The sequence below is a fragment of the Taudactylus pleione genome, unplaced genomic scaffold (assembly GCF_031769625.1).
Source record: "Taudactylus pleione unplaced genomic scaffold, aTauple2 ptg000040l, whole genome shotgun sequence".
NCBI classification, from domain to species: Eukaryota; Metazoa; Chordata; class Amphibia; order Anura; family Myobatrachidae; genus Taudactylus; species Taudactylus pleione.
The window spans coordinates 25,307,986-25,331,331 of NW_028284442.1; the positions used below are offsets into that span (position 1 = coordinate 25,307,986).

The window sequence follows — 23,346 nt, forward strand, 5'->3', positions numbered from 1 at the left end:
CTGAGCACAGCCAGCAGGAGGGGGCTGAGATGTTGCGGCGGTAATCGAGGGGCCACCGCGTGGGCTGAAACCGGCAACTGCTGGAAGATTAGCAGCTGTCAGGAGGCTCCTCTAAAGATGTCCACACACTAAACTATTATCTGCACAATTTGCATGCATCGTAACCGTAAATTGTTAACATTTTTGCAAATCATGAAGTTTTCACTGAGCTATAACGCAACAATGCAAGGTCCCGCAGGGCGTTAATCGTATCTTTAGATCTTACCTACTGCAGGTAAGATCTGGCAATCTCTTTAACAAAGCACTGGAAATCGTTATGGGCGCACGATAGGTCGTTAGTAGTTTGTCAAAATGAACAGTTTATGCACTATATCATTTGTCCGGGACTGCCAGGGAGCTCAAGGATAATCGTTAAGGAGTCATTTAATGTGTGGACACTTTTAACACAGTTGCATGATATCAGGCAAGTAGTTAAAAAGTGACCCAGGTAATGCCCACTTGCTGGATTGACTCAAATATAAGTTTAAAGTGTGGCCCAGAAAATGCCCACTTGCGGATCGAACAGAGATTATTTGGAATAGGCCAGATACTGCACACTTGCTGTTTGGACACAAATAGAATTTTAGAGAGCAGCCCAGATACTGCCCCCACTTGCTGGCTAGACAGGCAGATAGCCAGCGCTGCCCAGATACTGCCCCACTTGCTGGCTAGACAGGCAGATAGCCATGGTTGGTAATCACAAAATTAACCCTGGCGCCTATTAACAGGGTTGCCCTGATACTGCCTGGACAGATTACAATACACACCCTTAAGAGACACGCGGCCGTTATAACATACAGTGTGTGACCGCAACTAATCGCTTTTCTGACAGCGGAAGGGCGGTCTGTGCTAACTGCGCCCTTCCTTTTATAATGGGCGAGATCTGCTCCGCCCTCCAGTCTGACGCCTCCCGGCACGGTGATGCGGCCAATAGGTGGGGCAACCATGACGTTTCCGAAACGTCAGGGCAGCGCGACCTCCGGGTGCGTCAGAGTGCCGGGCGGGCCGGGGGAGGAGTCCTCTGGTGTGTATGTACTATGTAGTACAGAGAGAGAGAGAATATGAACATAGGAACAGTCAGCTGGTTGCCCGGTCCAGTCTATCACCTCATTTGCATCGATTTGTGAGTTTAGCTATCCCGGGATAATTTGAGCTTTGCACCATCTAGTCTAACATATAAGGGTATTACATGCACCATCTAGTATAGCATATAAGGGTATTACATGCACCATCTAGTCTAACATATAAGGGTATTACATGCACCATCTACTCTAACATATAAGGGTATTACATGCACCATCTAGTCCAGTGGTTCTCAAACTCTGTTCTCAGGACCCCATACAGTTTACTTTTTCTAGGTCTCCTGACAGGTCCACAGATGTATTAATTACTCCCTGACACATTTTTCAGGTTGAGCTAATTATTTCACTTGTGATTCTGTGAGGAGACCTGGAAAACATGTACTGAGGACCGAGTTTGAGAACCTGTGATCTAGTCTTAAGGCCCCCATACATCCGCAATTGATTGCGGCAATCGTGCAATTTGCAATCGATTGTGTATAAAAATCTTTCCCTTTTTCAATCGATTGTGGTATCTCTGCAATCGATTGTTTATAAAAATCTTTCCCTTTTTTCAATCGATTGCACGATTGCTGCAATCAATTGCTGATGTATGGGGGCCATGCTATTACATGCACTTACATGCACCATCTAGTCTAACATATAAGGGTTCCATGACCAGATAAATGTTTTTAGAAAGGGTCACTGAATTCTAAAGTGACTGCTAGTGTCCTTTTTATCCTGCAATTAGGGGTACATTATGCCTTATGCTGCATAAACTTTAGTGTGTACCAGAGCAAACCTGCGTCATGAGCCGGTCCTCATACCCGGGAGAGCTTCAGTGACAGATGAAGAAGAACTTTAGGTGACATCACTACTGCCGTGTTTCCCCGATAATAAGACACTGTCTTATTTTTTTGTTTGTTAAAAAAAACACCATAGGGCTTATTTTCAGGGTAGGTCTTATTTTAAATAACATTGACAGCAGTGCCCCTTCTGCAGGCCCCCTTGTAGAAGTGCCCCTTACGAAGGCCCCCCCCCTGTAGCAGTGTCCCTTATGCAGCCTCCCTTATTGCAGTGCAAGTCCCCCTGTAAGTGATCCCCCACCCACCAGTACGGTACTTACCTGACTCGCCGCCGTCCGGGATGTCGCTCTCACTTGCGCGCTGACTGGTTCTAACATGATCCAACAGGCGTGGCCTCACAGGATCCTCAGCGCGCGGGTGACATCACCCACGCACTGCATGACTGGGAACGCTGGTCTCTGCAGCGTTCCCAGCTCAAAATGAGATTTTGGTAGGTCTTATTTTCGGGGTAGGGCTTAATTTGGACCGGGTTACAAAAGTAAGGGTAGGGCTTATTTTCGGGGTAGGTCTTATTATCGGGGAAACACGGTAGTACTCTATGAACATGAGTTACACAGGAGTGATGTCACTACTCTCCTTCTGATGAGCTCACTAATTGACAATATAGATGTACACAACCAACTTGAATATATGTTGAATATGTACATTCATTTGTGTCCTGATGTTTCAATGATCATGATTGAGAGCATGATACTTTTTGGTACGTTTTTATTTCCTTTGTTATTTGCTGTGAGGGCAGTGCTTACTGTGCAGTCTTATATGTGGTATCCTTCTCGTATTTCACCATACAGGAAATGTCTGTATTGTCAGACATCCTCATGTGATTTCTAATCCGTTTCACATGATTCAGCATGTTGAGCCTTATGAGTGATAAGCACGTGTACTTTATTTTTTTTTCTTGTTTTTTGGTTGCGGTATATAAATAAATATATTCTTTTTATTTTGTAGTGTGCAGATATTACAATGTGACACCGGGAAAAAAACCCAATGTAATCCTGGCCAATGATGGAGTGGTTGACCAATTCTGTTAAGAGAGAACTTCACATTGACAAAAACCAGCTTGCTGTTTCTGAGGTGGGAAGTCATGTGATCGCGCTTGTGTCTCAAAAATGGCTTTTGAACCTGAAAGAGCGCAGAGCTGTTCCCGTGCAGTGCCCAAAGCTGGAAGGATTCAGCAGTGTGGAGATAAAGACATTTTTGCAGCGATCTGTGCAGAAATTACCAGTTGGCTGGACAAGGGTAGAAATTCATGGCCTGAAGAAAAGTAGGCTGGCCTACACCGTCACATTAAACAATGGTTTTCTGCAAGAACAAAATGGTGATTCTGAGTCGTTGATCAGGTTTATGCAAAATGTTACTCAGCAGAATTATAAAAACATGTGGAACAAAGCTTACAGGACTTATGTACAGCCCTATGAAAGTTTAACTAAAGTACCAAGCATGCAGGCCTTGGATGCTCTGAAGATGTCTCTTCAGAAAGTCTATGGTTGCTCCTTTATTCTAATTAATAAGGCAACTACAAGTCTATCTCCATCTAAAGAGAGTGCCAGTTTTGTTTTAGGAGCCCCTTCCTGCTCTAATATTGTTCCAGCTGAAGCTCTGTTAGAATCCTCTGACATGTTGTTCATTATATTACCTTATGTGCAGTACTCCTTGTATGATGCTGTCACTTTTAGCCCAGCAAAACTTGCAAATAGCCATGCCAAAGTACTTTTTATCCTGTATAATGTACTCCAGGCCATGAAGGCCTGTCACCAGGCAGGCCTGTCAAGTGGAGCTATTTCCTTATGCAATGTAGCAGTTGATGAGAAACTTTGCAGCCAATTAGTGCCAAACTTTATTGATTATGAAAGGCCATTTGACAGCACGTTGTACTGTAGTAACGATTCAGGAGACATTACAGAGCAAGAGAAACCATCTGGTAGACTATGTACTAATTGCAACAATGAGCTGAAGGAGAGAGTTCTAGGCTGGATTAATGGAAGAATTAGCAACTTTGATTATCTTATGTATCTAAACAAGCTGGCTGGTAGAAGAGAAGGGGATCCAAATTACCACCCAGTCTTACCCTGGGTTGTAGATTTTACTACCAAGAATGGCAGATTTAGGGACTTGAAAAAATCCAAATTTCGTCTGAACAAAGGAGACAAACAACTGGAATTCACATATGAAATGACAAAACAGGCTTTTGTAGCAGGAGGAAGCAGCTCAGAACAGCTGCATGTTCCTCATCATATCTCTGATGTACTATCTGACATCACATACTATGTATATAAGGCTCGGAGGACACCCAAAGCTGTACTGTGTAATCATGTACGCTCTCAGTGGGAACCCAATGAATACCCTGCAAGCATGGAGCGTATGCAAGGATGGACACCAGATGAGTGTATTCCAGAATTTTATACAGACCCCACCATTTTCAAGTCCATTCATTCAGACATGTTAGATCTTGACATTCCATCTTGGTGTAGCTCTTATGAAGACTTCATTCATGTTCATCGAGCACTCCTAGAAAGCAGGGATGTTTCTCAGGATCTTCATCACTGGATTGACCTCACTTTTGGGTACAAATTGACAGGGAAAAATGCAGTCAAAGAAAAAAATGTCTGCCTCCATCTGGTGGATAATCATACAAACTTGACATGTTATGGAGTTGTGCAGTTGTTTGATCAACCACATCCTAAACGACTTCTGGGCCCTGGATATTCTCTCTATGAAGCTCCTACTATAGTTCCATCTCGGCATAACATTGTTGAGATGACTGTGTGTGATGACAAACACACTGTCAATGGCCTTGTACTAGAAGCCATGCCTTGTGACAGTCTTTGGATCAGTGAGAAAGCATGCACTGCAGATGAAGAACTAGAACAAGGGACAGAGGCTCTGGATGCCTTAGGAACTGCTGGAAAGAGCAGTGATCCAGCCCCCGTACCCACTCTCCAAATTACCAGTGCCAGTACCTTCTCAGGTGAAAGCAGAGCACTACCTGGTAAGTCAAGCAGACAATATAAGGGTGCAGCTGATGAAAGTGTGGGCAAACTATCACTCCCTGAAGGTTTTAACCCTATACAAGCTTTGGAAGAACTAGAGAAACTGGATAACTTTTTAGTTCAAGGTTTGTATAGCACCATTCTTCCTGTGAATGATGCTCCAAAGAAGCTTCCACTAAGCCTTCTGGATTTTTTTCAGAGAGATATCCAGGCTCTGGGTGTGATGATGGCAGAGATTATTTTTGCATCGTCAATTCACGCTACAGCCCCCAAAGCTTCTCTGATGGAGCGCTACGTTTTAGTCCGTAATCTCAGTAGACACCATGTTAAAGAGATTCCAACTCCACTCTTGCAAATGCTAGAGTTCTTGTTGCAGCTGCACACCCCAGATGACGTGCTCTTCAGTGACGTGGACATGGAGGGAGAAGTCAAGTTGTTTGAATTTCCGCACATTTCTAACGGGCTTCCCCTGCCCAGTCCCTCACAGCTTCTCAGTCCTTTTTGCTCAACCATTCCTTTCCCGAAGTACTTTCCAAATCTGCATAAATTTATCTTAACTTACCAGTCACGAAGAACAGAAGATGACAGCCAAGGTCGTGAGCTTGTGTTCCAGTTGTGGCAGCAAATAGATGGTATACTTTGCGACATCACCCCCGAAGGGTTAGAGATCATTCTTCCGTTTGTACTGTCGTTAATGACAGAAGAAAGCACAGCTGTGTATGCTGCCTGGTATCTTTTTGAGCCTGTGGCCAAAGCTTTAGGACCTAAAAATGCAAACAAGTATTTACTGAAGCCACTTATTGGTGCGTATGAAAATCCTTCATATCTTCATGGAAGATTTTACCTCTATACAGATTGCTTTGTGGCCCAGTTAATAGTGCGTTTAGGCTTGCAAGCGTTTCTTTCTAATTTACTCAGTCATGTCTTTCAAATCCTTATTGGCGTAGAGAGCTCCAGTGATGAAGGAAAGCTACTGTCAGGAGCTGCTGAGGATGAGGAAAGTGGAGGGGAAAGCCCAGTCTCCGGTGAATTTGGTGAAGGTAGACAGAACAGTGTAGATCACAGTGCCTCTACCCATGAACTCTTAGACTATACTTCTGGAGTAAGCTTCCATGATCAAGTTTACCTGGCAGAAAATGAAGACTTTCAAGGTGGTCTTTATGTCAGTGACCCTCTTCAGCCACCAGAGCCAGAGTCTCTCAGCCTTGGTAGGTTGAGTGACAAAAGTAGTGCAAGTGAAGTTTCTCTAGGGGATGAAAAAGTCACAGATTGCGAATCCCCTCGGGAGAAGGGCAGCATGAAATCTGGGGACAGTAGCCAGGATTTAAAGCAGAGTGAGGAATCTGAAGAGGAGGATGAGCGGGATTCTTCCCCAGGTCTCTCAGAGCTAACTCTGTCTGTCGCCACTGACGCTTCTGCCGATACAATTCTAGCCAGTGATCATGCAGAACTGGATGAAGATGAGCCTGATTTAAATAATCAAACGGAAGAAAAAGAACAAAAGATATTAATAGGTAAGGCATGGATTATTTATTCCTTTTATACATATGGAAAAACGGTCCTTTTATTTCTGAATATTAAAGTGAAATATATTTGATAGTGCATTTTTTCATCCTAAAGATTTATCAGACCTTCTAAAGAGCAACAACTCTACTTGTCCTCCTTTAGGAGGCTTGTAAAATCTCTACCTAATGCTGATCCATTTGAAATGTCCTTTACAAGCTAGCATTAGCCTTTCAAATGTCCAGGTGCTAGTTACTGCATTCTACGCATATGATTGGCACTGTGATAAGAGCAGCTGTAATTGCCACTTATATTCATGAAAACTGGTGCTATAGAATAAAGGTGCTGTATCTGTAAATTAACCAGTCAGATGTTTGTATCCATGTTTCTGCTGCTACAGCTTTCTGGTTAATATACCTAAAGTGGATACGAGCAGAAACTTTGGGGTGAATTTGAATCATTCTTACGTCAGTGCGCATTAGTTTTCTGAAATTGCTATGTATATGGTTGGGTGGGCGTATAATTTAACACTGTAACTATAGAAGTACCATGGCATTCTCTTCTCCTTTTGACTTTCTGACTTTACAACTATTGGAAAACGTATTGAAAAGCTACTCCAGGGTCACTGAGTTTGTGTTAGCGAACTCCTAAACCTAAAAAACAGGATGCCTTATAGAAAAATTAATATGGAAGTATTATTCAAAAATATAGTTAGTGCTAAGCATTTAAAAAAAATTAAAACACGATAAATTAGGGCAAGTCCTTGATCCACACATACCACTCCCACTTTTTGAAAATTTCCTGCAAAATTGGGTTTAAAAATAAATAATAATAATTAAAAAATATATATACAGGTTGAGTCTCCCATATCCAAATATTCCGAAATACGGATTTTTTTGGCATGACTGAGATAATCAAACCTTTGATTTTTGATGGTTCAATGTACACAAACTTTGTCTAAGGCACAAATTATTAAAATATTGTATAAAATGACCTTCAGGCTGTGTGTATAAGGTGTATATGAAACATAAATGAATTTCATTTCTGTACACAAACTTTTGAGCCACAAAATTATTGAATATATTGCATAAAATTACCTGCAGGCTATGTGTATAAGGTGTATATAACGCACACATGCATTCTGTGTGTATATTGTGGTCCCATCCCCAAGATATTTCATTATGGTATGCAATTATTCCAAAAAATGGAATATTCCGTTATCCAAAACACCCCTGGTCCCAAGTGTTTTTGAATTTGAGAGACTCAACCTGTGTATATGTGTGTGTGTGTGTGTGTGTATGTATATATATATATATATATATATATATTTGTTGTGCGTGTGTGTATGTATATATCTCCCCCCACCTACAAATGCATAGAATAATTTTAATCATGCTTGTTGTCTGAAGGATCTACAGCTAGCTATTCTGAGGACCATTCAATTCAGCGCGATGTTGAATAGTTCTGGGAAGAAGTTCCCGGAGCTATTCAATTGACTGCCGTAAGCTACTGACTAGAGGATTTCGACTTAAGTGCCGGCCACGATGCTGTTTCCTAACTTAGGGCGGCGGTAACGGCATTGTCCAACTTAAGTGGTTCTAGTCGGGCTTAAAAGCGTGGTGAATTGAACTCCTTCTTGGGGCTATTCAACATTAACTCTGGAAGTCTAAAAATGGCTAATATTGGTAAACAATAAATCAATTGTACACTTTAATTGCTTATTTTACATTTTATATTTACCTTTGTATAAATTTCCCTCCTGGGCCAGGGGAAGCATTTTCGGGCTGAGGCATAGTCAATACGAGAACAATAAAAACAGCCATAAATACTAGTGGTAAGTTATCCAAGCAATTAGTAACTTGCCCATGATTATTTATTTTACTTTAATGTGTACTCCATTTTGGAATTTGCTGACAGTCGGTCTGAATTCTGATGTTACTTCTGGGATAGTCCCCCCACCCCCCTCCTACGCACCCGACAGGAGCTATACAGTTGTTGCCCCTGTCGAGCGTGATCAGCTTCTGGCGCACCATTTCAGCACGCACCTCCCAGGGGGTGCGAGCTGAAATGGGCGGAAAGTGACCTGTTTGGGTGCCAAAACGGCTTTTCGTGATTGCACCCAGCACTTTGGTTGGGGGTAGCCGTTTCACATGGCTAATTCCGACCACTATGGTAGCAATCGGGGCGAAAATCGGCAACAATTGAATAGCGCCCCGCAATCTCACGTCACTTTAGATGGGAGATCAGGCGCGCTGTAATGAATACCACCCATAGTCTCCAAACACATCTGTTAGTTCCCATACTTAACTCATCACAACACCTCATCATGAAGACCATGGCACTCCTGAAAATAAATCAATAACAATATCATAACATTATCCACAAATATGAATGTATAAATAACCATACACACACAGGCCACACACAGAAAGTAAAATAAACACTCTATAGGATGTCCTCGCCTTTTCTCCTCTATAAAGTACAGTAGTAAAAAGGAAAAAGGTATATATAATAAAATCAAGTGCTGATAAAAGAACTAAAGGGATGCGGGGAAAAAGAGATGCAGTAAGAGGATAAGAAAAAGTGGGGAGGCCTAAGGAGGAGGAAAGAGAGAGAGAAAAAGACCCAGACAGTGCTGGGGGACCACATCCAGTCAGCTTATAAATCTATATTAAGTGGGAGGGATAATCAATAAAATTACTGCTCCCCTCATCCTAGCCTTGATTTTATCCTGTGCTTGGTTGTTTGTCTCGCTGCCCTATCCTTAGACTGTGCAATGCTGCGGAGGGCAGTGTAGCTGCATGATGTACAGTAGGACCTTTTTAAAAAAATTCTTACTTAGATTTATTGAGTCTTATTTTGTGTATACTGAGTGTTTATGAAGCTGTGTGTTTTGTTTTGCAGATACTGCTTGTAAAATGGTGAGATGGCTCTCGGCCAAGCTAGGCCCAACTGTGACCTCCCGCTGTATTGCAAGGAATCTGCTGAGGTTGCTGGTGTCCTGTTATGTTGGTAATTGTTTGTCTCTTGTCTTGAGGAATGTCTGGGTAATGGAGCTGTGGGTTTTTGACAGACTAGAAACTAATTATTTTTGCTGATTTGTATTTCGCCACAGTACTCTGCAGCACCAGGGGGCAGGGTGGGGGTCAGGACTATACTTAAAACGTGGACATGCAAGGTACACAGAATAAATGCAGGCATGAAAAACTCCTTTAGTGTAATAGGGTAACTAATCAGTCTATATTTATAGTTTGTACTTTTGTTCCCCCATTGAGCACCTTTTGTTGCATAGTATATAGCTACAGGCAGGAAGTTCATGTGGTAGCCATTTTTGTTCTCCCTGTGAATAGAAGCTCACTATTGAAGATTGTTCTACGCCAAGTCTCCTATTTTCTATTCAGTATTATATGTAATACAACTTTATAATTCCTAGGTACAAGTAGGTTATAGGATGACCTATGAAAGTGGGGATTAGGAAAGTTATAAGATCTTAGTACAGATGTGTCCTCACACTCTATTGTTGCAGTCGCGCCAAACAGCCCTTCATGACGCGCCAGGTCCCGTCTGTCTGAAGCCGAGTTTGCGACTAAGAAAATTTGTCTTAGTCACAAAGAAATGCGACAAAACCGCTTCCGAGACTGCACTGATTAATTTGGTATGCAACACTTGTATATCTGTGTGCGACTGAGTCTGTATACGAAGTGCTAGAATGCTGCAGCTTTTTTCCATGCTTAGGTCCATGGTGCTTCGCATACAGACTCGGTCGCACATAGATATACAAGTGTTGTTTATCATATTAATCAGCGCAGCCTCAGGAAGTTTTATACCAATATATAACAGACTTTGAAGATTATGAATATAGCTAGGTACATTTGACTAGCACCTGTGTTTTGTCTTTTAAAACTGGATACATGTATGGTTGTGTAGTATATGATGTGGTGTCAATAAATATTTTGACAGTACCCAAATTAAATTGTTAATGGCAACATACAGTATTTCATCTGTTATCTTCTGTGTATCCATAGGTGGTAAGCCTGATGTGGGACAGGGTTGGCTGGTTTGAACCATTGCTTAAACCAAATGGTTTAAAGAAAAAAAAAAAAAAACACTTTTTTTTGTTTTTTTTTTGTTTATTATGCTGTGACTACAGGCACAATGCTGTGACTGGTATTATTCCACATTTTTGTTGCTTGTGGTCTTTATCTGAGTAAGCTGAACCATTGCAGTAAATCACACACACTACAAAGATATAGGGAGGATGAACCAGATAAGAGAAGTGCTAAATCTGCCTTACATCAAGCTAAGACTTTTCCCCCATCAATCCCATAGGGCAGGAAAAAACACAGCTAACATTCTCAATCTTAAAGAGTAAACACCAACACATAAAACAGGCAATATACAGAGAAACACCTCATGGTTTAATCTCCATGTTTACCTTTGTATTTCAATTCAAAACCTTCAATCCTATTGAGATGAGTGCTAGAAAGAAAGACAGCCTCTGTGGTGTCACAAGTATCATCTTGGTGGATGAGCAAAAAAAAAAGCGCAATTGAAAAAAATTTACCTCAATGTATTTCCCATTATTTAACAACTTCTGACTATCTTCAGCTAGTGTAGAGAGAATTTTTTCTTCTTTCAGTTTAGTTCATTCAAAGTTTCGAAACAGACTGGGAACTGAAAAGGTCTCTTAACTAGTGTTTTCATTCAAAATGTTTAATGTCAGTGACATTTCCAGCTCTAATGCTTAACTCCTTTTTATGTGTTTGTGTTTCTCTGAAAAGTGCTTTTACATGTTTTAATTATGTTTAGTCTAAAATTGGTTTTATTGAAAGATGTCAAATAAATCATATCAAACTCTAATAACTTTGGATTGTTAATGTTAGAAAGCATTAAAACATGATTGATCAAGGTTTCTAATACATAGCAAGATTCTTTTGTTCTTCACTTAAACATTAATGCAAAAAAACTGGTTTAAACCTAAAAAAACCAGGGTTTATTTTTTTTTCATAACCCTGGTAAGGGAATAGGGGCCTGATTCAGACCCACTCGCGAGCGCATAGCGCTCGCAAGCGGGTCGATGGTGGGCCAGTGCGCACGTGTAGCGTGCGCAAGCCCCGTAGCGAGTGAGAAATCGCTCCAGGGCTCGCAACAAAATGGGGCGGCTGTCGATGTTGATCGACAGCTCGCCCCGTTTTGTAGGCGGGGAGGGGGGGGGCTGTCAGTAGTGGACTTCCTGCTCCATTAGAGCAGGAAGTCCACTTGGGCTTGCGAGACCTGAGACCCTACCGTAGGGTCTCCTTGCAAGCATGATGGTCGCAATAATCTCCACCATCTCCTGCCCGCTTGCACTAGCTGTGGGTGGGCACCCACAGCTTTGCGAGCGGTCAAGAAAAAAAAATTCCTCCCCGCCCTGATTCAGAGCGTGCGCTCGTATATAGCGAGCGCCTCTGAATCAGGCCCTAGACCAACATGTAACCAATATGAGAATCTAATAACACTATGTAACCATTTTTTGTCCTTGGTAGGAAGTGCTATTTCTTAATTGCTTATGTCTCAACAGTACAGAAAATACCATTTATTCCCCTCAAACTTTGCTTTTGTGACCAGGACATTTTTATTTTTTTATATGTATTTTTTTTCAGATGAAAGAAGGGGCGAATTTGCATTTTCTTTTACACAATGTGAGAAAAAAGCAACGTATGTATGAAAATTAACATATAAAATTGTACAAAAATGACCACAAAAGAATTAGAAGTGAGTAGCTTTTCTGGATTTAGGATTATACAGTACATCACTTTTACGAATCAGCTCCCAGATGTAGTCTTCCATCATGTTCTTGATATACTGTACTTTGTAGCGGCGTTCAAACTCCAGTATATACTGGTGGAAGCGTTCACCTTGCTCCTCCGAGTACGTTCCCATGTTCTCCTTGAATTCCTCAAGATGAGCATCAAGAATATTGACTCTGAGGGACATCCTGCACCCCATTGTGCAGAATTTCTTCACCAAATTCTCAACCCAACTCAACGTAGCTTTCGGCCTTGCGATTGCTTTGTACACCTCACACATCTTAAGAGATGCTTGGACTGAATACTTTTTTGCTCTTGTCTTGATATATTTGCCGCAGACATATCAAAATGCATCTGCAGGATGCTAGCAGCCTCAATGCCATCTCTGAGAAATGCAGTTATGTATCCACTTTGGAAACTGGAGGTGAACTGAACTGGTGGGCTTATACTATAGTAGTTTATATTAGTAGAAAGTTCTAAAATTTACTTCCAGTAATTTACGGTCAGCTCCCATTGGCTAGCTGACAGTGACACAGGAGTCTGGGGGCGGGGATATACAGCAGGGATGCGGCTGAATGTTCTGTCCTGGTGGCGGCTGTGATATGCACCCAGCTGATCCCCCGGTGAGCTTACCATTCCCGCAGACCTGACAATTTGAAGCAGCGTTTGGAGGTACAGTCAGTGTTACTGGGCTCCTTTCTGGCCGAGTTGGACTGCTCTGCATCTCCTATGTTGCAACCGCACTGAAGTATCAGAAATGTCCTGGAAAATAAGAACATTTCAAAATATCTCTGACGAGGGGGTCTATTCACTAATGGTGCATACACACGGTCAGATTGTCCTTCAGATCTGTACAGTAACGATTTTAAAAATAGTTCATATCTGAAGGAAAATCTGACATGTTTGTCGATGAACGATGCGCGTTCCCACTTGTCAGATAACGATATCTGACATCTGATGTGTTTTGTAGTCAGATTTGGATGATTCCATTCATTTTAATACAGGCAAAAATCGTTCAATCGTTCATCTGACATATCTGACCGTGTGTATGCACCTTAAGCCTTGGATAGAGATAAATGGAGGAAGAGCCCCAGCCAATCAGCTCCTAACTGTCATGTTACAGGCTGTGTTTGAAAAATTACAGGAGCTGATTGGCTGGGACTTATCTTTCTCCATTGTATCTCTCTCCAAGTCCTAGTGAATAGACCCCCAGGTCACAAAAGCATAGTTTGTGAGGAGAAATTAGCATTTTCTACTCTCTTGGGGCATAGGCAATTAGGAAATAACACTTCAAACAAAAGGACAAACGAAGAAATAATTTGTTACATAGTGTAATTAACACCTGCAGGGATTGGTTATAGGTCTGTCTGGTGTAAGAAGATTATGGTATCAAATACACCTCTATATTACAAAGGAAAATGTAATAAATCCATCTTGTTTGTTATTTTACCCAGGGCACCAGAGACATCAGTTTCTGACTACAGTGGAGGAGAATAGCCCACTGAATGTCAAGAGGCCTGTATGTGGGGATCAGGTGTCCAAGCCGGTGCTGGATTGTCTGATGCATATGGCTCATCTGTATGGAGAACCTTTTCTAACCTATCAGTACCTGCCTTACATCAGCTACTTGGTAAGTTAAGCTCATCGTCTAAACCAGTGGTTCTCAACGCCACACCTTGTGTACCTACAACCTGTCATGCTTTATTTCTTCGTGCACATGTGAGGTCATCTATTTTAATATCCCACCTGTTTCCACTGACAGAAATACCGAAAACTTGACCTGTTGGGTTTACTTAAGGACTTGATTTGAGAACCATTGGTCTGAAGCAAAGACCTCTTATGTCCCAATACAGGCCTGTAAAGTATTGGCTAAAAGTCAGTGGCACAGTGATTACAGAGGCTTGGAAGTGATTGTACCTCTACATAAAGCTGGCCATACACAAATATATACCCGGGTCTTTGTCGCATCGCATTGCGACGTAGACACATCATCTGCAAAAAAAAGTAGCCCGACGCTAGAAGAGCTGCACAGGACCTGCCGGCTCACTCGCGCCCTCTATGTAAAATCAGATTTAACCTTAATGTTAAAAGAGTACCTGTAGTTTCTGTGCCAAGGAGAGGTTGCTTGTGCCATGCACACCTATAAAGTAGGTAAATAAAACTGAAGTGAATACAGGAACATGTACTTCTTGTGTAAGTTACTGATTCCCAAGGCCATTAATAAATAGACTCTGCGCCATGTTAATAAAGAAGCAATGCCTGTGTATGACAATTGTAATGTGAGACACTGCGTTTCCTTTCTCCTGGATATTTATATCCACCACTTTATCACCATAGATTAATAGTGGCATTTGTGCTGTCGCTTCATGAAACTGGCCTTTAGTAGCAGGACTTTCTTTTCCTCTTGAATACAGTACTTTTGTTATATTTAGCCCTTTTTCTAGAACTGCTGCAAGGAACTAGCAGGAGTGTGGAGCCAGCAAGGAAACGGGAAGTACAGAATTCCTGCCTCCCTGCTTGCAGTTTAGCCAGTGTATCAGTCCTGACATGAAATTCTATTTTTTCCATTTCCCATACTTGTTTGTTCATCTTTCCCTATGATTTACTGTGCTTTTTTTTTATGGTTATTTATTAAAAAATGTTAATATTGAATTTTATCTGGCGATTGTTTGTTTTATTGTATATATGCAAATGTACAGATACTTTACAATGTGTAGCAAATATGCAGCAATCCTGAGGGGCCCCAGCCCCAGTATTTTATTTATCATTTCATAGATTATTTATTTTGCCATTTTTTTTTTTTCTACTCAGGTGGCCCCCAGCAGTGGGTGCAGACTTAACAGCCGCAAAGAAGCTGGTCTCCTAGCCGCTGTCACCCTGACTCAGAAGATCATCATTTACCTTTCAGACACCACCCTCATGGACATCTTACCCAAAATCAACCAAGACGTTCTGCTACCAGTGCTGACTTTCCTGACCTCCACCACTGTTGGGTAATGTTTGCATCTGTGTATTAGTTGCTTCACTTCACGAGAATTGCCGTTCTGGTAACTTTTAATATCCTCATATACCAGGTTAGCTGGATGACCGTAGAACAGCCTGGCTTAGCCCCCTTTTGAAGCAAGCTAGTTAGAGCAAACAATGTGTTTAGTAAAAGTTGCAAGAAGGTATTTACAATTCAGCTAATGTCAATTAAAGTAATCTAGGTGGAAAATTCCTTTAATGTGGCCCTCACACACTGCAATACTGCAAGCAATATTGGTTAGTAACTAGCTCAATGCTAATAATAATCCTCTTGACAGCCATAGGATCATTACAGGGCAAGTTGGCAAATGTAGTGAGAAGATTACTGCTATTGGCCTATGTATATGGTCGTCTACCAAACCATCTAATAGGCCCCAGTGATGCATAAAGTGATTGGCTTAATTGCAGAATAACCAGGTCTCTTCCAATGTGTCCACTCAGTCCAGCAAAATTACAATGTCTCTTTAGTAATATTTACTTCCAAAATTCAATAGGATTTGTCTACCTTTTATACTATGTGATCATAAATCCACCTAATTATATACCTATAATCTGTGTATATTTATTACATGTGCACCTTAATCTGAGTAAATTTATCTCCAGTCTTTTCTTGTGCATTTAAATGTTGTGAAAATGCCCCTTCTGATTTTAGTTTAGTATATTTTGTTTTTTAATAAATGTAGTAACATTGGCTCCAGCTAAACTATAAACAATACTAACAGCTATTTGGAAGCAAAATGCTACAGATTATTTTGCAACATGTAGTGTCAGGCAATTTAGATTTAGGGCCATATTCAATTAGCGGCGAAAACGGACGTTTTTTTCACCATTGGCGAAAACGGACGTTTTAGCAAACAAACAGGCGAAAACGGCTAACAGACGAAAATGGAGAAAAAAAACTGGAGAAAAGTTTTCTCCATCCCAGACCCACCCAAATGATAAATTACCAGGAAAAAAAATTGTAAGTTTCGTACTTTGGCAAAAAAACGGTCGCGCAAATTTTTGACTGAAAAAAACAATAGTTTTCAACGTATTGGGTCTGATTTTTCGGGGGTTGGTATGGATGCGTCAAGTGTTTTAAACATTGCACGCGAGCACAGCAGAAAATATACTTGCACCCATTTTCACATACCAACAATTTACGTGGAACAGTAATTTCCTGGGAAAAAAAAAAAAACGCTTTCTATTATTTTCAACAATTTATTTATTTTGTTCTCCCCAAAATTTGCACGGTCGTTTTTTCGCCAAAGTACGCAACTTACAATTTTTATTCCGTAATTTATCATTAGGGGGGTTGTCCAAAGGGGTCTGAAAGAAATCCCCACATTTTTTGCCAAAAATAGGGATTTTGCATGTTTTTTTTTTCCTGGTCTGGGATGGAGAAAACTTTTCTCCTGTTTTTCTTTCTCCTTTTTCGCCTGTTTGCAGTTTCCGCCACTAATTGAATATGGCCCTTAGGCAGAACAGATGCAGGGAAGAGAACATTTCCTCCAGTGACAAAATTATGGCAATGGTGACTATTTGGCATATACTGTAGTTTATAGAACACATTTACAATTTTGACCTTCTCAATGATATTTTTTAAGCAAAACAATGACACCCAATGTTCATGGTAGCATACATTTATTTGTGCAAAATGTTATCTATACAAAACAGATATAGCTACACCCATCAAATTTGAAATGTACTATCGGTACATTTTTTGGGTGGAACCAGAAGAAAACAAACGGTGTAACGTTCCAGCATGCTCTGATTGCCACTTGTTTCCGTTACACAACAGTTAGAGCCTCGGGTGTCTCACTACTGTAACACTTCAAGGCAGCATCATAGTTTAGCATAGTGATAATGGCTACTGTACATTTACCTGTGGAAACCAAATCTGATCATTTGTACAACCAAATATATCTTTCCACCCTTGCTAAGTGTTAAATTGTTTTGCAGAGCAGATAAAAGCAAAAGGGGATTTCCTTCCCTGCTCTGCAGATTGACTCATTGTCTTTTTTTGTCACTGTCTAACCGCAGACTACTGGTATTGTGGAAGTAAATACCATAACTACATGAAGTCAAATAAATGTAAATATAGAAAGTCGTCCTGTTACAATGTAGAAAAGTCACTAAAGCTGGGTACACACTTAGGACGTGTGTACCCAGGGACGGAACGACGTGATGCAATGATACATGTGCGCGCAGTACACACTGCACAATCCGATGTATGATGGTGAGATATACTATCACATGCTGTATGTAGCAGCAAGGCGCCATTCATGGCATCGTCACATCTGCTGGATGGGTGTGCACACTGCATGATCCGTCCTATACATCGTTCCGCAACAAAACGATACATCGTACTATGGATCGTAAAGTTTGTACCAAGCTTAAGCCTCATTCAGTATCAATGCATGGTAAGTTTGACAATGGAAGTAAATGTCTGGTTGCTGCTGTTGTTGTTTTTTTTTTATTCTTGATTTAAGTAATAATTATAACTTTTTTCCAAACACGTTTTTTTTAATACAAAAGAGAGACACTAACAGAAAAAAACCATACATAAGATGTCAAGTTGAAATACATTTAGGGGTTGATTCAATTGGCTCACCCCCGCATGCGAGTGGGGGGGGGGGGGGGTAGGCAAGTTGCTGCTGCAATGGCGTAGAAACGCTGTCAACAGCAGTTGAAGTTGCCCACTCGCGGCCCGCTCTTACCCTGGAATCGCTTTTTTTTTGTGTGCGCATTTCTATGGGGCTGCAAACAAAAATCAGCGATTCCGGACTTACCTTAAGTGCAGCATATAGCCGCACTTACACTCGGACGTGTGATGATCGCGCCTAATTGAATCAACCCCAGACAGTACAAATGTATGCTAACAGTGAATAGTAACAAGGTGTCAGCCAGGTGGACTCAGCGAAAGGAAGGCACATAACCGTGTCATCCAGGTATACATATATACTCGAATAAAAAGGAAAAGGTAACAAGAACTTTCAATGACTGTCACGGTCAACTCCTCTTACACCAAAACAGGAATGGCACCAGCGCTCCCAAAGTTTGTGACACTTGTGAATAACTTTCCTACTGGTGTATGTGTAACGTTTATGATTGGCTGTGCTGTCATCCAGAGCTTCAGGGGAAATCGTGGGGGCAGTAGTCCTAATATTGCCAGAAGCTCCACATATGGGGTAATCAGCATCAGCACGGACGCCTATTCACTTGCACTGTAAGCTGAAGCACAGTTGGCTGCGTTTGCATCCCATGCGACCACGTCATTAAAGTGGTTAAGAAATAAAGTGGCACTAGTATATATAGAACGGGTAACCTTTCATACTGTTTCGGAACTACACTCTGATGATGATGCCTTGGAAAGAGATAAAGTACCTACCAATCAGCTCCCAACTGGCACTTCAAAGCTGACAGGTAGGGGCTGATTGGTTGGAACTTTCTCTCTTTCCAAGGCTTAGTACATAGACCCCTATAAATCATGGGAACTATAGTCATACTGTGCCCCAGCTGGATTGGCGATGGCCTCCCATCTGTGGCTGATGAACTGTCCCCTAGAAGTACTTAGAGAAGGCTCTGTATGCATTTCATTACCCTATTCATCTATATCATTTGTCAGAAGGGAAGTCTGAGACTTGAATAAATATTTGTACAAAATAACAGCTTTAATCAGCCGCGGGTATTCAGCCACAATGAGCTTTTGCTTCATACCCTTTGTTTCTACTAATCCTTCGGGTCAACACTGGTTTCATTCAGACACAATACTGTATTGTACTTGCAGTAAAAAATATTGTAATACTTGTGATGCAGTTAGTACATAGTAACATGGCATATATTGTTGTAAGGAGGCAGCAGTTTACAGAGCTGACATTGTCTACTGTGTACACTTTCGTTGATGTTTATATGAAGCTAGTTGTCAAGGTTGATGTGATACATAAGGTATAGGTTTGTGGAGATTTGACAAAGATAAGGACAGCAATGAATATTAACCAGAACATAGGGTACACAGGATGGGGAAGAGTAGGCTAATCAATGTGGTCTATAGACGAGCAGTTTTTTGGAGTTTGATGCAGACTGTCTCTGTAGAAGAGTAGTAGTGTGTGAGGTAAGGATGACGACCATGCTACATAAAGAGATTCATGGGGGATGCCATTACAATGTTGGAAAATTTAGAAGCCGGTATCGAAGACCAGCACCAGTAGCGGGTTAAGATCACCTTAGGTTGGTTTATTTTAAGCCATAGCTGCCCATTTCTTCACCTACTGTTACCCTACCCTAGTTGATCTCCAAGCTGCACTTGCATTCCCAGCTCATCACCCAAGTTCTTCAGGCACGTTCGTCCCCTCTTAGCTGTCCTTAGCTGTGGAGCACTGCCTGCAGCTACTACATGTAGATGATCGGGATGGGTTGGGTATGAAACACCCAATGCAATCCCGACAGTCGGGATCCCGGCAGTCAGAATCCCGATGCCGGGATCCCGACAGGGTTAACTTACCAACACTTGTTGGTCGGTATGCTAACCCTCCCCCTCTCCCTACCCTAACCCTCCCTCTTTGGTGCCTGAACCTAACCTCCCCGCATCCTAAACCTAACCCTTCCCCTAACCCCGCTACTTACCTTCGTGTTTCCGGAGCTGGTAATGTAAGCGTTTGGCATACCAACCAACGGGATGCCGAAATGCCGAACGCATCCTGGTTGGGTAGGAAATGCCAACAGTCTGGATCAAACCCGTTCGGGATAATGTTGTACACAAGCCAAGGTTCATAGATGGGGTGAGACGGTGGGTAAAAGTAACACTGTTACTGGTGTAGTCTACTTAGCGATGCGAGAATTCATAATATGGTGGAAAATAGCAGTCTGTAAGTTGTGCAAATATTGTGTGAAATATAATAATAAATAACAGTGGATTAATAGGAAGTTTTGTGAGTGTTTGCAGAAATGATGCAGATAATACAAATGCTTAGTCATATGTATGTGTCTGAGATACACTGAGGGAGTGTGACGGCTTCAAATGGGTATGCAGTATGAGCTAAAGGGAGGGGTTGCCTTAGGGAAAAATAGAATAGAAAGTGGTGGGTGCGTCAGGTAGTAGGAAGTGGGAGGGTACAGAGGATGACCGAAAGTGGGCGGGTGTAGAAGAAGATCATAGGGGTCGATCCTATTAGTCGCGATGATTTCGCCGGCGCGAGTCATCGTGGCAATGGGCGCACATTATGGCAGCCTGCATTTCCGGAAATTTGTTTGCAGCCCCGCAGGGCTGCAAGCAAACTTCCGCCACTTCGGGCTCAGAGCGGGCCGCAAAAGGTGCGAGGTGCCGGTCCGTTGCCGCCGTTTTAACGCCGTTGCAGCGGCAACTAGATCCCTTTGCAGCTAATTGGATTGATCCCTAAGAATAAAGGTAATGGGGGATAAACTGATTTGGAGATCAGACCTACATGTGGGTTTGGGAGGAGCAGAGGGAATAAATGATCTGACAAGGACAGGAATGGGAGGTGGTGTGTAGAAGGCAGGGGGATATAAATGTGGTGTCAGGCAAGTGAGGAGAAGGAGGTAATGAGGAGAAGTAAAATTGACAAGACAGATAAATACTGTAAGTATTAGTCAGGATCATGAAATGGCACAATAAATATATCAAAAATTACGCCAAATATGATAAATCAATATAAATAAGAAATGTGCAAAATAAGGGCTTGATTCAGAGATGGCCACAATACTGATTTTTATGCAGATTGAGTGACTGATAGCCATTGCACATGCGTGTCAATCACACTGCGCAGCAGTTGTTTTGCAATTACGCCCACACAGAGAATCCATTTGCAAAGTGAGTGACAGGTATTGAGCGTTTGGGGGAGGTACCGTGGGGTAGTTAGAATAATGCAGGTCTGTCTGGCCGTTTAAATGCCGTACCATGGGCGTTGTGATCTCCTATGCAGCATTAGAGCCCTCTGCGTGTCTTGGGAGACTCTGAGCCAGACCCTAAGTGTGAAAGTCGACATCATATTTGCATAAGCCAATCTTATACTGGTTACCCTTCTCTAATATAAACTATTTTTCTTGAACAGGTTTCCAAATGGTGCCCAAGCTCGTACAGCTCTCTGTGTAAAGTGCAGCAGCCTCCTGTCACTTATCTGCCTCAGGATAGGGAGAGAAATGGTCCAGCAGCATCTTGGTGATGCTCTCAGAATCTTCTTCAGCAACTTCACGGTATTGCATGAAGTACATCAGCAGGTATGTCGGTATCCCTGCCATTGTACCCCTCAATGCTTGCTACTTTACTGCCATCATCTGTTTGGCAGTGCATGAAACCTGTGGACTGCAGTCAGCATGTACACTCACTCAGATTATTATTTTAATTCGTCATTAGGTAAACGCTATAGGCCATTGTGTGCAATCTCCTGCCAATTACACCATTAAAGAATTATGCCAGCCACTTGCCGCAAAATGGAAACTTATTTTCCTTTTTCAATTTGTGTCCTTCACTTTAGAGGTGGTCCAGAAGCACCGTAGGATGAAGATCTGAGTCCTGTGCCTCAGTGGGTGTCAATATAATACTCCAGCTAGATTAGGACTGTCACTGCCCGGCTCTGTACCTACTCCTAGACACAACACTGAAACAAATGAAAGCATAGACATGATATTAGTAATACACAGTATTCCCAAAGTGCAGAAGAAGAATGCAAACATTGAGGTTGTTAGAGAGACCTGTCATTGTGACATTACCAGTGACCGCCCCCGGATCATATTAGAGAGGGGTACCCTGCAGAGCAGCAGTAAGAGATTGCGTGTAATAGTAATGGCTGACATCTTGCATAGTGATCTGAAAACAGAAGAGATTTGGAGGAGGTCCCTCTGCTAAAAAAAAGTTGCCCTGAATTTCTGCGTCACTGCCATAAAACTTTGTGGGTGTAATTCATGTATATATAGATACAGAGCAGCCAAACTACTAAACTGTATGCTTCCACTACTGACCACATTTTACCTCCCCATAAAGACTTCTGCACACACATGTGCTGTCCCTGCTTATCTTCTGTTGAAAACTGTTTTTTTTAAATGAAACTATAAGGCTATGTTTCTAATATCTTTGATAACTAGCTTCTGTAAAGTACACAATCTGGATTCCCAATATACAAGCTAGATATATCTTTGTATACATTGTGTGAGTGTGAGGATTTTTTTTTCTCCTTTCATTTATTCTACAAATTAGGAAGATGTTTACAAATCTTTGCTGCCCTGTCTATACCCACCACCATCTAAAATTGTTAATCCTCAATGGCTACTTATGGCTCTTTTCTGTTCTGATATGGTTGTTCCTTTCTGTTCTGTTATAAGCTTGTGTAAAGTTGTTTTTTTTTTTTTTTCATGCATCTGTGTTAACTAATGGTTAAAAAAGAACTTACCCTATGAAATTGGCGCAGGTTTTTTTTATTTTCAAATACAAATCTAAAATACACTGGCCATTAAGGGGTCTACATTTCTGTCATTTTGACTACAAAGCAACGTTCAACTTGAAAACTGCTACAGATGTGTCCTCATGCACTATTGCTGCAATCATGCCAAACACAACCTCTCAATGCGCCAGGTCAAAAAACTGCGCCTTCATTGTGATGCAATTAAGACGCACCAGGAGATTGCTCTGATTAATTTGATATGCGGCACTTGTATATCTGTGTGTGACTGAGTCTGAATCGTATAGGAAGTGCTGTGATGGAGGAGCCACAGTTCCGTTGAGCTTCGTATACAGACTCAGTCGTACGCAGATATACAAGTGTCACATAGCAAATGAATCAGTGCAGTCTCCTGTGTGTCTTAGTCACATCACACTGCGACTAAGACGCATTTTCAAGGGTAAAATATTTTAAAAAGTTGCTCAGCGCTAGTAGAGTCACACAGGCAGCTAAGTACAAAATACAGTATCTCTATAATTCTATATAATGGCTCTTAAAGACCTATATCTTGTCGGCTGGTGGTTGCTGACACGTTTGTAATGTTCTTTCAAGCATTTTAACCATGTCTGCATTATAACTTTAAACATGATATTTAAGCAGTGTTTAAAGTTATAATACCAACACTGTCACAGTGCATTAAATAA

The 23,346-nt window shown here is 41.6% G+C and overlaps 1 protein-coding gene across 2 annotated transcripts in view; it reads left to right on the top strand.

The window, feature by feature from the left end:
* Positions 1 to 984: 984 nt before the first annotated feature.
* WDR81 (WD repeat domain 81) overlaps positions 985 to 23,346 on the top strand; it is a 50,772-nt gene continuing 28,410 nt past the window's right edge. The window contains exons 1-6 of one of the 2 annotated variants that reach the window (XM_088454877.1): positions 985 to 1,063; positions 2,912 to 6,467; positions 9,361 to 9,468; positions 13,700 to 13,875; positions 15,057 to 15,238; positions 21,320 to 21,485. In XM_088454877.1, coding sequence (XP_088311003.1) covers positions 2,966 to 6,467; positions 9,361 to 9,468; positions 13,700 to 13,875; positions 15,057 to 15,238; positions 21,320 to 21,485 — 4,134 coding nt within the window. In that variant the 5' untranslated portion in view covers positions 985 to 1,063; positions 2,912 to 2,965. Of the gene's footprint in view, positions 1,163 to 2,911; positions 6,468 to 9,360; positions 9,469 to 13,699; positions 13,876 to 15,056; positions 15,239 to 21,319; positions 21,486 to 23,346 lie in introns of both variants that reach the window. The other variant, XM_088454873.1, reaches the window with a different exon arrangement.